The sequence below is a fragment of the Haliotis cracherodii genome, unplaced genomic scaffold, assembly GCF_022045235.1.
Source record: "Haliotis cracherodii isolate W230 unplaced genomic scaffold, xgHalCrac1.p SCAF_18, whole genome shotgun sequence".
NCBI lineage: Eukaryota > Metazoa > Mollusca > Gastropoda > Lepetellida > Haliotidae > Haliotis > Haliotis cracherodii.
The window spans coordinates 23,092,044-23,104,274 of NW_027266273.1; the positions used below are offsets into that span (position 1 = coordinate 23,092,044).

Sequence of the window (12,231 nt, forward strand, 5' to 3'; positions counted from 1 at the left end):
GTTACATACGCCTCCTTTAACTCTGAATATTTCTGAAACAACCTGATTTAATAAAGAACAATAGCTTCAAGTTCTATTATTTTAGCGATGGACGTTCATCTGTCGTAATTAACGTTTATATTGTAAAAACTCTGTTGCACAATTGTCCATAATTGTTACGTTTACAATGTACATCAAAATATTTACCTGCTCTTTAAAGGATGTGTGACAGTTCACGAACTTACGTGTTCGTCTTGTATGCTTATCGTATCTAACTCTTGTTTACATACGAACATCAATTTACATTCAACCCCACAAATGCTCGTTGTAGGAATCGCCCTCAATCCAAAATGATATGACCTTTGTTCTACTTGGAATGACTATCTCGTTCTGTTTTCAACGAGTTCAAGTATAATATCACCCTGGAATTTAAATATAACATTATGATCAAAATTCTCAACAAAATTATTCAACGGACCATGACATAATATTGACACTATTTACAGCGTTGATTTACGTGGGACGGAAGCTTTGGTGCTACACTTATAATTACACAGTCTTGTTCACACGATGCCATCATCACGTGTTCCCCTCCATAGCCTTGTTCACACGTTCCTAACATCACGTGTTCCCCTGCATAGCCTTGTTCACACGTTCCTCACATAACGTGTTCTCCTCCATAGCCTTGTTCACACGTTCCTAACATCGCGTGTACTCCTGCATAGCCTTGTTCACACGTTCCTAACATCACGTGTCCCACTGCATAGCCTTGTTCACACGTTCCTAACAACACGTGTTCCTCTGCATAGCCTTGTTCACACGTTCCTAACATCACGCGTTCTCCTCCATAACCTTGTTCACACGTTCCTAACATCACGTGTCCCACTGCATAGCCTTGTTCACACGTTCCTCACATCACGTGTCCCACTGCATAGCCTTGTTCACACGTTCCTAACATCACGTGTCCCACTGCATAGCCTTGTTCACACGTTCCTAACATCACGCGTTCTCCTCCATAACCTTGTTCACACGTTCTTAACATCACGTGTCCCACTGCATAGCCTTGTTCACACGTTCCTAACATCACGTGTCCCACTGCATAGCCTTGTTCACACGTTCCTAACATCACGCGTTCTCCTCCATAACCTTGTTCACACGTTACTAACATCACGTGTTCCCCTGCATAGCCTCGTACACACGTTACTAACATCACGTGTTCCCCTCCATGTCCTTGTTCACACGTTCCAAACATCTTATGTTCCCCTGTCAGCCACAATGCGAGCCCTGCTGACCTGTTTCGGCCTCCTGGTGCTCCTCGTCTGCATCTCCGCCGACCTGCCGGCCACGTTGAAGATGATCCACAAGTCCCCTGCCTTCCACCAACTCCCCCCTTCCGAGCAGGTACTCCTGGTGGAGCTGATGGCCGAGGCGGAGGCTGACCAGCTGCACGCGTACGTCAACCACATCGGCATGGACCGCCTCATCGTCCTGATGGCCCGTATGTATAGCGCTGCTCCCAACAATATATGAGTTATGTCAAGGCGTGGCAGTGTAATGTGGGGTCAAAACCTTAGATCCTAGACGTTTACCATTTTGGTTACCCCTGCCCCTCACCACCTGATGTATTAAAGCTAATATAAATGAGTCCAGGTTCCATCCTTACCGTACTAGGCTGGATTTTTTGGGCTCGATCGTAGCGCCACCAATGGCTATTACGAGTTATGTCTCTTCTATGTCCCTCCAACTGACCAATCAGATTCCATCTCTCACAAAATGGCGGCGCCCAGTCAAGACGATCTGATCGATAATCAAGATCTGCATTGAAATAAAACGGGTCTTACCCTGCAAACTGCATCATATCACTTGAGCACCTTGATTAAAAACATGAAATGATTTGGAAAATATACGTCGACGGCCAGTTGACGCTACACATGCTTTGCAAATCCTGCAGTCGAACTAAATCTGCCCTTTGAAAATCCATGATGTAATTTACGTGGACGTATACAAATTTACCCAAATGCATTTGTCTAAGGTGTCGTCTTTGAACACAATTATTATTTATTGAAACATTATTCCTTTGAAGATTTGCCCGAGCATGAGGCTAGCCTCCTCTTTAGATACCTGAATGCTGTGAGTATGTTCCTGTGGTTCAAGTTTAGTGCTTCGAATTCTAGACCTTTTTATGTAACGACCAGTCTGGACCACATAGATCAGTAATGTCGGAAAATACAAGTAAACATATGATAAGATGTTGATGCAGTTGAAAATACTTTAGTGGGTGTAGACTGGTGTGGCGTGTGTGTGTGTGTGGGTGGGGGTGGGGGGGGGGATGGTCTGGTAGTAAAGGTTAACTGGTAAAATTGTCTGTATAAGGGGTGTGTAAATCGGCAGGGGTAAACGGGTGAGTGGGGAATCGTTTGGGTTGTTCTAGTGTGGGTAGGATCGTGTGGCAGGTGTAGGCTGGTGGGAGTAGACTGGTAGGAATAGACCTGTGGGGGTAGAATTGTGGAGCAGACTTGTGAGTGTAGACTGGTGGGTGTAGACTGGTAGGAATAGACCTGTGGGGTAGACTTGTTGAGCAGACTGGGGGGTGTAGACTATTAAGTGTAGACTAGCGGGAGTAGACTGTTGTTGGTAAACCAGTAGGTGTAGACAGGTTTCGATAAAGTATGGTCTAGAATGGTGGGGATAGCCTGATTGTGTAGGGATAGATAGGTGGAGTTGACTGATGTGGATAGACCGGTGGGGGTAGAGTGCTGGAGTAGACCGGTGGGGGTAGAGTGCTGGAGTAGACCGGTGGGGATAGAGTGTGGGGGTAGATAAATGGGGATAGATCAGCTGGGCAAGGGTGATGCAGGTGACTGGTAGGGTAGACCGGCGGTGGGTTAAACTGGTAAGGTAGAGTGGTTGTGTAGACTGGTGGAGTAGAATGACAGGGATAGACCGGTGGGGGTAGACCGGTGCAATTGACTGGTGGAGGAGATTGGTAGGGATAGACCATTTGGGGCATAGTATTTGTGAAGACTGCTGGGGTTGACTAGTAGGGATAGACCGGTGGGGGTAGGCTGATGCAGTAGAGCGGTTGGGTAAACTGGTTGGGGTAGGCTGATGCAGTAGAGCGATTGGGTAGACCGGTAGGGGTAGGCTGATGCAGTAGAGCGGTTGGGTAGACTGGTGGGGGTTGACCATAAGGGTTAGACCAGTAGGTTAGACCAGTGGGTTAGACCGGAGGATAGTTGGGATAGACAGGTGGGGTTTAGAGTGTTAGGGTAGAGTGGTTTTGTAGACTTGAGGAGTTGAGTGGTTGGGATAGACAGGTGGGGGTTAGAGTGTTGGGGTAGAGTGGTTTTGTAGACTTGTGGAGTTGAGTGGTTGGGATAGACAGGTGGGGGTTAGAGTGTTGGGGTGGAGTGGTTTTGTAGACTTGAGGAGTTGAGTGGTTGGGATAGACAGGTCGGGGTTAGAGTGTAAGGGAAGAGTGGTTTTGTAGACTTGAGGAGTTGAGTGGTTGGGATAGACAGGTGGGGGTTAGAGTGGTGGGGTAGAGTGGTTTTGTAGACTTGAGGGGTTGAATGGTTTGGATAGACAGGTGGGGGTTAGAGTGTTGGGGTAGAGTGGTTTTGTAGACTTGAGGAGTTGAGTGGTTGGGATAGACAGGTGGGGGTTAGAGTGTTGGGGTAGAGTGGTTTGGTAGACTTGAGGAGTTGAGTGGTCGGGATAGACAGGTGGGGGTTAGAGTGTTCGTGTAGAGTGGTTTTGTAGACTTGAGGAGTTGAATGGTTGGGATAGACAGGTGGGGGTTATAGTGTTGGGGTAGAGTGGTTTTGTAGACTTGAGGAGTTGAAGGGTTGGGATAGACAGGTGGGGGTTAGAGTGTTTGGGTAGAGTGGTTTTGTAGACTTGAGGAGTTGAGTGGTTGGGATAGACAGGTGGGGGTTAGAGTGTTGGGGTAGAGTGGTCGTCATTCAGCCGTTGTAGTGGTCGTCATTCAGCCGGTGTAGCGGTCGTCATCCAGTCGTTGTAGCGGTCGTTATCCAGCCGTTGTAGCGATCATCATCCAGCCGTCGTAGCCGTCGTCATCCAGCCATTGTAGCGGTCGTCGCCCAGCCGTTGTAGTGGTCGTCATCCAGCCGTTGTAGCGGTCGTCATCCAGCCGTTGTAGAGGTCGTCATCCGGCCGTTGTAGCGGTCGTCATCCAGCCGTTGCAGCGGTCGTTATCCGGCCGTTGTAGCGGTCGTCATCTAGCCGTTGTAGAGGTCGTCATTCAGCCGTTGTAGACATCGTCATCCAGCCGTTGTAACGGTCGTCATCAAGCCGTTGTAGTGGTCGTCATCCAGCCGTTGTGTAGCGGTCGTCATTCAGCCGTTGTAGCGGTCGTCATCTAGCCGTTGTAACGGTCGTTATGCAGCCGTTGTAGCGGTCGTCATCCAGCCGTTGTAGCGGTCGTTATCCAGCAAATGTTCTTGCATGAAATTGGTAGGTCCGTTTGGTCCACGTTTTGACAGGACGCTGCAATTGTTATACATGTTATTATAACAAATGATTAATACTATTCGCGCGAACACTGAACACACACACATGTTTCATTAGGAGAGGTATAGGTGATAACGTTTCTTAGCACTGCTACAACATCACAAGATGTTACTGAATCCGCCATTGTTAAGTGTGAAGCCAGTGAAACAAGTCAATGTTCTCATAACCTACTGTGACTAATTAGGACTTGATACCATTCTGTGTAAAAAATGCTCCATTTAGGACTCATTTATATCATATTTTTAAATTAAGATTAATACATGTATGCCGTTGATGGAAAGGTGGTCAGTTACGAAGAAAAGCAAGTCTTTAACTATTTAATACTTAATACCTATATCAAAATATGAATTAAGTCTTAAGTTATTACATGAGTGCAAATCTACCAGAGCACAGGATGTACATATGGACCTAATTCAAAACATCTAAATTGACAGATTCTGTTTCATTTCCATTCCCATATAGCACTGAAACTGTAACCTTTCAAGAAGAAAAACGAATCGTTTCCTGAAGTATGGTATATCTTCAAGGGGATAGTCACAAGAGCATGATGCATTGTCTGAGATGTATCTTTCAAGCCGATGGGAGTTTAAATCGCTACAACCGAGTCTGAGGCGAGAATGGATTATCTGACAGAATCTGGTACCATGGTTTAAGTGAAAATGTATATCAGCAACATTGTCCAAGTTAAGTTATCCTTATAACGGCAATACAGTAACGTAGTATTACACACAAAGCCCGCTTGTCAGTCCTTCACCTTCACTAAACAGCACCAACTGTGGACATACCCAGCATGACCCATGATGTTAAACTTACAGGGGTAAATGGTGATAAACCTTGTTCAGTTTTGAATATGTAGATGTAGGTTTAAAAGAAAGTACACGTAAAGCATATGCCTTTGTTGTCGAATGACAGCTTGTTTACTCCTGCTGTGTAGCACGTACGGGTAGGAGAAGTCCATGACACCCGAGGCAATGTCGGTCATCTTCTATCTGCAACATAAATTGTTTGGCCCGTGTGTCACTCCAAATTTCACCTCATGAAAAAAATTGATTGTGATATGGATGAAAGTAGGGACAGTTTATGATGACAACTTCTTTATTAACTGTAAAGGCGACGTTTTGGTATAGATCCTTATACCGTTGTCAAGCAAGGCTGAATAATGAACATTGTTCACAATTCAGCCTTGCTCGACAACGGTATATGGATCTTTATACCTTTACAGTAATTGTCCCTACTTTGTCGTCCGTCAACTTCTAAGTAATGTCTATCAAACATTTCTTGATACGGATGGTCTAATTCAAATCTGCCTTCAAACGATTCTACACCGTGATGTTGCTTTGGAAAGATGACGTTGGTAACGTTTCCTTGACAACAACCTAGATGGCTGAAAAGTTTTAGGAATTATGTTTGTGCGTGTGATGGCTCTGTCGGAAGACCTTATTGTGTCTCCCAACTGAAGATGCCGACCACACATTGGCACATGTGTCATGGGCTAAGCCATTCTTTAATGTTACAAGGATATATGTTTTTATAAGGATCGTGATAACTCAAATAAAAATTTAACAAGGATCGACTTTGTCGTTTTCATTAATTATTTATAGTTACATATGTTCAAAATTTATCTGGGTCATGAAGTGTCATCACACTGTCTCAGCAGATGGAGGACAGAAGCACGTTTTTCGAAAATGTTTACACTAGGATTGTTGACGGGACCATGTTTAATGACATGGTCATCTTTGGTGTTGACGGTTGCGTCACCGATGCTCACCGCGTATGTTCGAAAAGAAACCGTAGGTTAACCTGAACATTATTCCAAACGCCAAGTGTATATACAACAAAATGAGTGAATATCACTGATGAAATTGAATAAATACCATCAATATGAAACTGAAGTTCATTCTCTTGTCAGTTCCTTCAAAACTTGGTTGACTTTAGTTCACCATCGTTAACTTAGCTCAGTTTCCTGTGAGACGATTCCTGTAATCCTCTATTGTTTTACCAATCAACCCGCTCGCTTCATTGGCTTGTCTACCTAAAGTAAAGGACGCAGGCATTCCAGGGAGATCCCGTTAGCTTGTGACATGTTTACTGCATGCTCCATCCCCGGATCCGGCTGACAGCATGGCTCATCCTCCACCTCCATCCCTGTATAAGCATCAACGAAGAGACAAGACAATACCTTCCGCCATGAAGCCAGTGAAACAAATCAATGTTCTCATAACCTACTATGACTAATTAGGACTTGATACCATTCTGTGTAAAAAATGCTCCATTTAGGACTCAATTATATCATATTTTTTAAAATTAAGATTAATACATGTAAGCCGTTGATGGAAAGATGTTCAGTTACGAAGAGAAGCAAGTCTTTAACTATTTAATACTTAATACCTATATCAAAATATGAATTAAGTCTTAAGTTATTACAAGAGTGCAAATCTACCAGAGCACAGGATGTACATATGGACCTAATTCAAAACATCTAAATTGACAGATTTTGTTTCATTTCCATTCCCATATAGCACTGAAACTGTAACCTTTCAAGAAGAAAAACGAATCGTTTCCTTAAGTATGGTATATCTTCAAGGGGATAGTCACAAGAGCATGATGCATTGTCTGAGATGTATCTTTCAAGCCGATGGGAGTTTAAATCGCTACAACCGAGTCTGAGGCGAGAATGGATTATCTGACAGAATCTGGTACCATGGTTTAAGTGAAAATGTATATCAGCAACATTGTCCAAGTTAAGTTATCCTTATAACGGCAATACAGTAACGTAGTATTACACACAAAGCCCGCTTGTCAGTCCTTCACCTTCACTAAACAGCACCAACTGTGGACATACCCAGCATGACCCATGATGTTAAACTTACAGGGGTAAATGGTGATAAACCTTGTTCAGTTTTGAATATGTAGATGTAGGTTTAAAAGAAAGTACACGTAAAGCATATGCCTTTGTTGTCGAATGACAGCTTGTTTACTCCTGCTGTGTAGCACGTACGGGTAGGAGAAGTCCATGACACCCGAGGCAATGTCGGTCATCTTCTATCTGCAACATAAATTGTTTGGCCCGTGTGTCACTCCAAATTTCACCTCATGAAAAAAATTGATTGTGATATGGATGAAAGTAGGGACAGTTTATGATGACAACTTCTTTATTAACTGTAAAGGCGACGTTTTGGTATAGATCCTTATACCGTTGTCAAGCAAGGCTGAATAATGAACATTGTTCACAATTCAGCCTTGCTCGACAACGGTATATGGATCTTTATACCTTTACAGTAATTGTCCCTACTTTGTCGTCCGTCAACTTCTAAGTAATGTCTATCAAACATTTCTTGATACGGATGGTCTAATTCAAATCTGCCTTCAAACGATTCTACACCGTGATGTTGCTTTGGAAAGATGACGTTGGTAACGTTTCCTTGACAACAACCTAGATGGCTGAAAAGTTTTAGGAATTATGTTTGTGCGTGTGATGGCTCTGTCGGAAGACCTTATTGTGTCTCCCAACTGAAGATGCCGACCACACATTGGCACATGTGTCATGGGCTAAGCCATTCTTTAATGTTACAAGGATATATGTTTTTATAAGGATCGTGATAACTCAAATAAAAATTTAACAAGGATCGACTTTGTCGTTTTCATTAATTATTTATAGTTACATATGTTCAAAATTTATCTGGGTCATGAAGTGTCATCACACTGTCTCAGCAGATGGAGGACAGAAGCACGTTTTTCGAAAATGTTTACACTAGGATTGTTGACGGGACCATGTTTAATGACATGGTCATCTTTGGTGTTGACGGTTGCGTCACCGATGCTCACCGCGTATGTTCGAAAAGAAACCGTAGGTTAACCTGAACATTATTCCAAACGCCAAGTGTATATACAACAAAATGAGTGAATATCACTGATGAAATTGAATAAATACCATCAATATGAAACTGAAGTTCATTCTCTTGTCAGTTCCTTCAAAACTTGGTTGACTTTAGTTCACCATCGTTAACTTAGCTCAGTTTCCTGTGAGACGATTCCTGTAATCCTCTATTGTTTTACCAATCAACCCGCTCGCTTCATTGGCTTGTCTACCTAAAGTAAAGGACGCAGGCATTCCAGGGAGATCCCGTTAGCTTGTGACATGTTTACTGCATGCTCCATCCCCGGATCCGGCTGACAGCATGGCTCATCCTCCACCTCCATCCCTGTATAAGCATCAACGAAGAGACAAGACAATACCTTCCGCCATGAAGCCAGTGAAACAAATCAATGTTCTCATAACCTACTATGACTAATTAGGACTTGATACCATTCTGTGTAAAAAATGCTCCATTTAGGACTCAATTATATCATATTTTTTAAAATTAAGATTAATACATGTAAGCCGTTGATGGAAAGATGTTCAGTTACGAAGAGAAGCAAGTCTTTAACTATTTAATACTTAATACCTATATCAAAATATGAATTAAGTCTTAAGTTATTACAAGAGTGCAAATCTACCAGAGCACAGGATGTACATATGGACCTAATTCAAAACATCTAAATTGACAGATTTTGTTTCATTTCCATTCCCATATAGCACTGAAACTGTAACCTTTCAAGAAGAAAAACGAATCGTTTCCTTAAGTATGGTATATCTTCAAGGGGATAGTCACAAGAGCATGATGCATTGTCTGAGATGTATCTTTCAAGCCGATGGGAGTTTAAATCGCTACAACCGAGTCTGAGGCGAGAATGGATTATCTGACAGAATCTGGTACCATGGTTTAAGTGAAAATGTATATCAGCAACATTGTCCAAGTTAAGTTATCCTTATAACGGCAATACAGTAACGTAGTATTACACACAAAGCCCGCTTGTCAGTCCTTCACCTTCACTAAACAGCACCAACTGTGGACATACCCAGCATGACCCATGATGTTAAACTTACAGGGGTAAATGGTGATAAACCTTGTTCAGTTTTGAATATGTAGATGTAGGTTTAAAAGAAAGTACACGTAAAGCATATGCCTTTGTTGTCGAATGACAGCTTGTTTACTCCTGCTGTGTAGCACGTACGGGTAGGAGAAGTCCATGACACCCGAGGCAATGTCGGTCATCTTCTATCTGCAACATAAATTGTTTGGCCCGTGTGTCACTCCAAATTTCACCTCATGAAAAAAATTGATTGTGATATGGATGAAAGTAGGGACAGTTTATGATGACAACTTCTTTATTAACTGTAAAGGCGACGTTTTGGTATAGATCCTTATACCGTTGTCAAGCAAGGCTGAATAATGAACATTGTTCACAATTCAGCCTTGCTCGACAACGGTATATGGATCTTTATACCTTTACAGTAATTGTCCCTACTTTGTCGTCCGTCAACTTCTAAGTAATGTCTATCAAACATTTCTTGATACGGATGGTCTAATTCAAATCTGCCTTCAAACGATTCTACACCGTGATGTTGCTTTGGAAAGATGACGTTGGTAACGTTTCCTTGACAACAACCTAGATGGCTGAAAAGTTTTAGGAATTATGTTTGTGCGTGTGATGGCTCTGTCGGAAGACCTTATTGTGTCTCCCAACTGAAGATGCCGACCACACATTGGCACATGTGTCATGGGCTAAGCCATTCTTTAATGTTACAAGGATATATGTTTTTATAAGGATCGTGATAACTCAAATAAAAATTTAACAAGGATCGACTTTGTCGTTTTCATTAATTATTTATAGTTACATATGTTCAAAATTTATCTGGGTCATGAAGTGTCATCACACTGTCTCAGCAGATGGAGGACAGAAGCACGTTTTTCGAAAATGTTTACACTAGGATTGTTGACGGGACCATGTTTAATGACATGGTCATCTTTGGTGTTGACGGTTGCGTCACCGATGCTCACCGCGTATGTTCGAAAAGAAACCGTAGGTTAACCTGAACATTATTCCAAACGCCAAGTGTATATACAACAAAATGAGTGAATATCACTGATGAAATTGAATAAATACCATCAATATGAAACTGAAGTTCATTCTCTTGTCAGTTCCTTCAAAACTTGGTTGACTTTAGTTCACCATCGTTAACTTAGCTCAGTTTCCTGTGAGACGATTCCTGTAATCCTCTATTGTTTTACCAATCAACCCGCTCGCTTCATTGGCTTGTCTACCTAAAGTAAAGGACGCAGGCATTCCAGGGAGATCCCGTTAGCTTGTGACATGTTTACTGCATGCTCCATCCCCGGATCCGGCTGACAGCATGGCTCATCCTCCACCTCCATCCCTGTATAAGCATCAACGAAGAGACAAGACAATACCTTCCGCCATGAAGCCAGTGAAACAAATCAATGTTCTCATAACCTACTATGACTAATTAGGACTTGATACCATTCTGTGTAAAAAATGCTCCATTTAGGACTCAATTATATCATATTTTTTAAAATTAAGATTAATACATGTAAGCCGTTGATGGAAAGATGTTCAGTTACGAAGAGAAGCAAGTCTTTAACTATTTAATACTTAATACCTATATCAAAATATGAATTAAGTCTTAAGTTATTACAAGAGTGCAAATCTACCAGAGCACAGGATGTACATATGGACCTAATTCAAAACATCTAAATTGACAGATTTTGTTTCATTTCCATTCCCATATAGCACTGAAACTGTAACCTTTCAAGAAGAAAAACGAATCGTTTCCTTAAGTATGGTATATCTTCAAGGGGATAGTCACAAGAGCATGATGCATTGTCTGAGATGTATCTTTCAAGCCGATGGGAGTTTAAATCGCTACAACCGAGTCTGAGGCGAGAATGGATTATCTGACAGAATCTGGTACCATGGTTTAAGTGAAAATGTATATCAGCAACATTGTCCAAGTTAAGTTATCCTTATAACGGCAATACAGTAACGTAGTATTACACACAAAGCCCGCTTGTCAGTCCTTCACCTTCACTAAACAGCACCAACTGTGGACATACCCAGCATGACCCATGATGTTAAACTTACAGGGGTAAATGGTGATAAACCTTGTTCAGTTTTGAATATGTAGATGTAGGTTTAAAAGAAAGTACACGTAAAGCATATGCCTTTGTTGTCGAATGACAGCTTGTTTACTCCTGCTGTGTAGCACGTACGGGTAGGAGAAGTCCATGACACCCGAGGCAATGTCGGTCATCTTCTATCTGCAACATAAATTGTTTGGCCCGTGTGTCACTCCAAATTTCACCTCATGAAAAAAATTGACTGTGATATGGATGAAAGTAGGGACAGTTTATGATGACAACTTCTTTATTAACTGTAAAGGCGACGTTTTGGTATAGATCCTTATACCGTTGTCAAGCAAGGCTGAATAATGAACATTGTTCACAATTCAGCCTTGCTCGACAACGGTATATGGATCTTTATACCTTTACAGTAATTGTCCCTACTTTGTCGTCCGTCAACTTCTAAGTAATGCCTATCAAACATTTCTTGATACGGATGGTCTAATTCAAATCTGCCGTCAAACGATTCCACACCGTGATGTTGCTTTGGAAAGATGACGTTGGTAACGTTTCCTTGACAACAACCTAGATGGCTGAAAAGTTTTAGGAATTATGTTTGTGCGTGCAATGGCTCTGTCGGAAGACCTTATTGTGTCTCCCAACTGAAGATGCCGACCACACATTGGCACATGTGTCATGGGCTAAGCCATTCTTTAATGTTACAAGGATATATGTTTTTATAAGGATCGTGTCAAAC

At 42.1% G+C, this 12,231-nt stretch overlaps 1 protein-coding gene across 1 annotated transcript; it reads left to right on the forward strand.

The window, feature by feature from the left end:
• The first annotated feature begins 1,254 nt into the window (after nt 1–1,254).
• Nucleotides 1,255–2,196, forward strand: LOC139465984 (uncharacterized). The gene is made up of 2 exons (XM_071248000.1): nt 1,255–1,477; nt 2,063–2,196. Exons 1-2 carry the CDS (start codon nt 1,255–1,257, stop codon nt 2,194–2,196), a joined length of 357 nt encoding a protein of 118 aa, XP_071104101.1.
• The last annotated feature ends 10,035 nt before the right edge of the window (nt 2,197–12,231 follow it).

What these genes read in the sequence shown, in the direction of transcription:
- LOC139465984 (XM_071248000.1), top strand. Translation starts at nt 1,255, where the DNA reads ATGCGAGCCCTGCTGACCTGTTTCGGCCTCCTGGTGCTCCTCGTCTGC. An exon ending in CCTCATCGTCCTGATGGCCC is followed by an intron (nt 1,478 to 2,062) that starts GTATGTATAGCG and finishes ATTCCTTTGAAG; the next exon opens with ATTTGCCCGAGCATGAGGCT.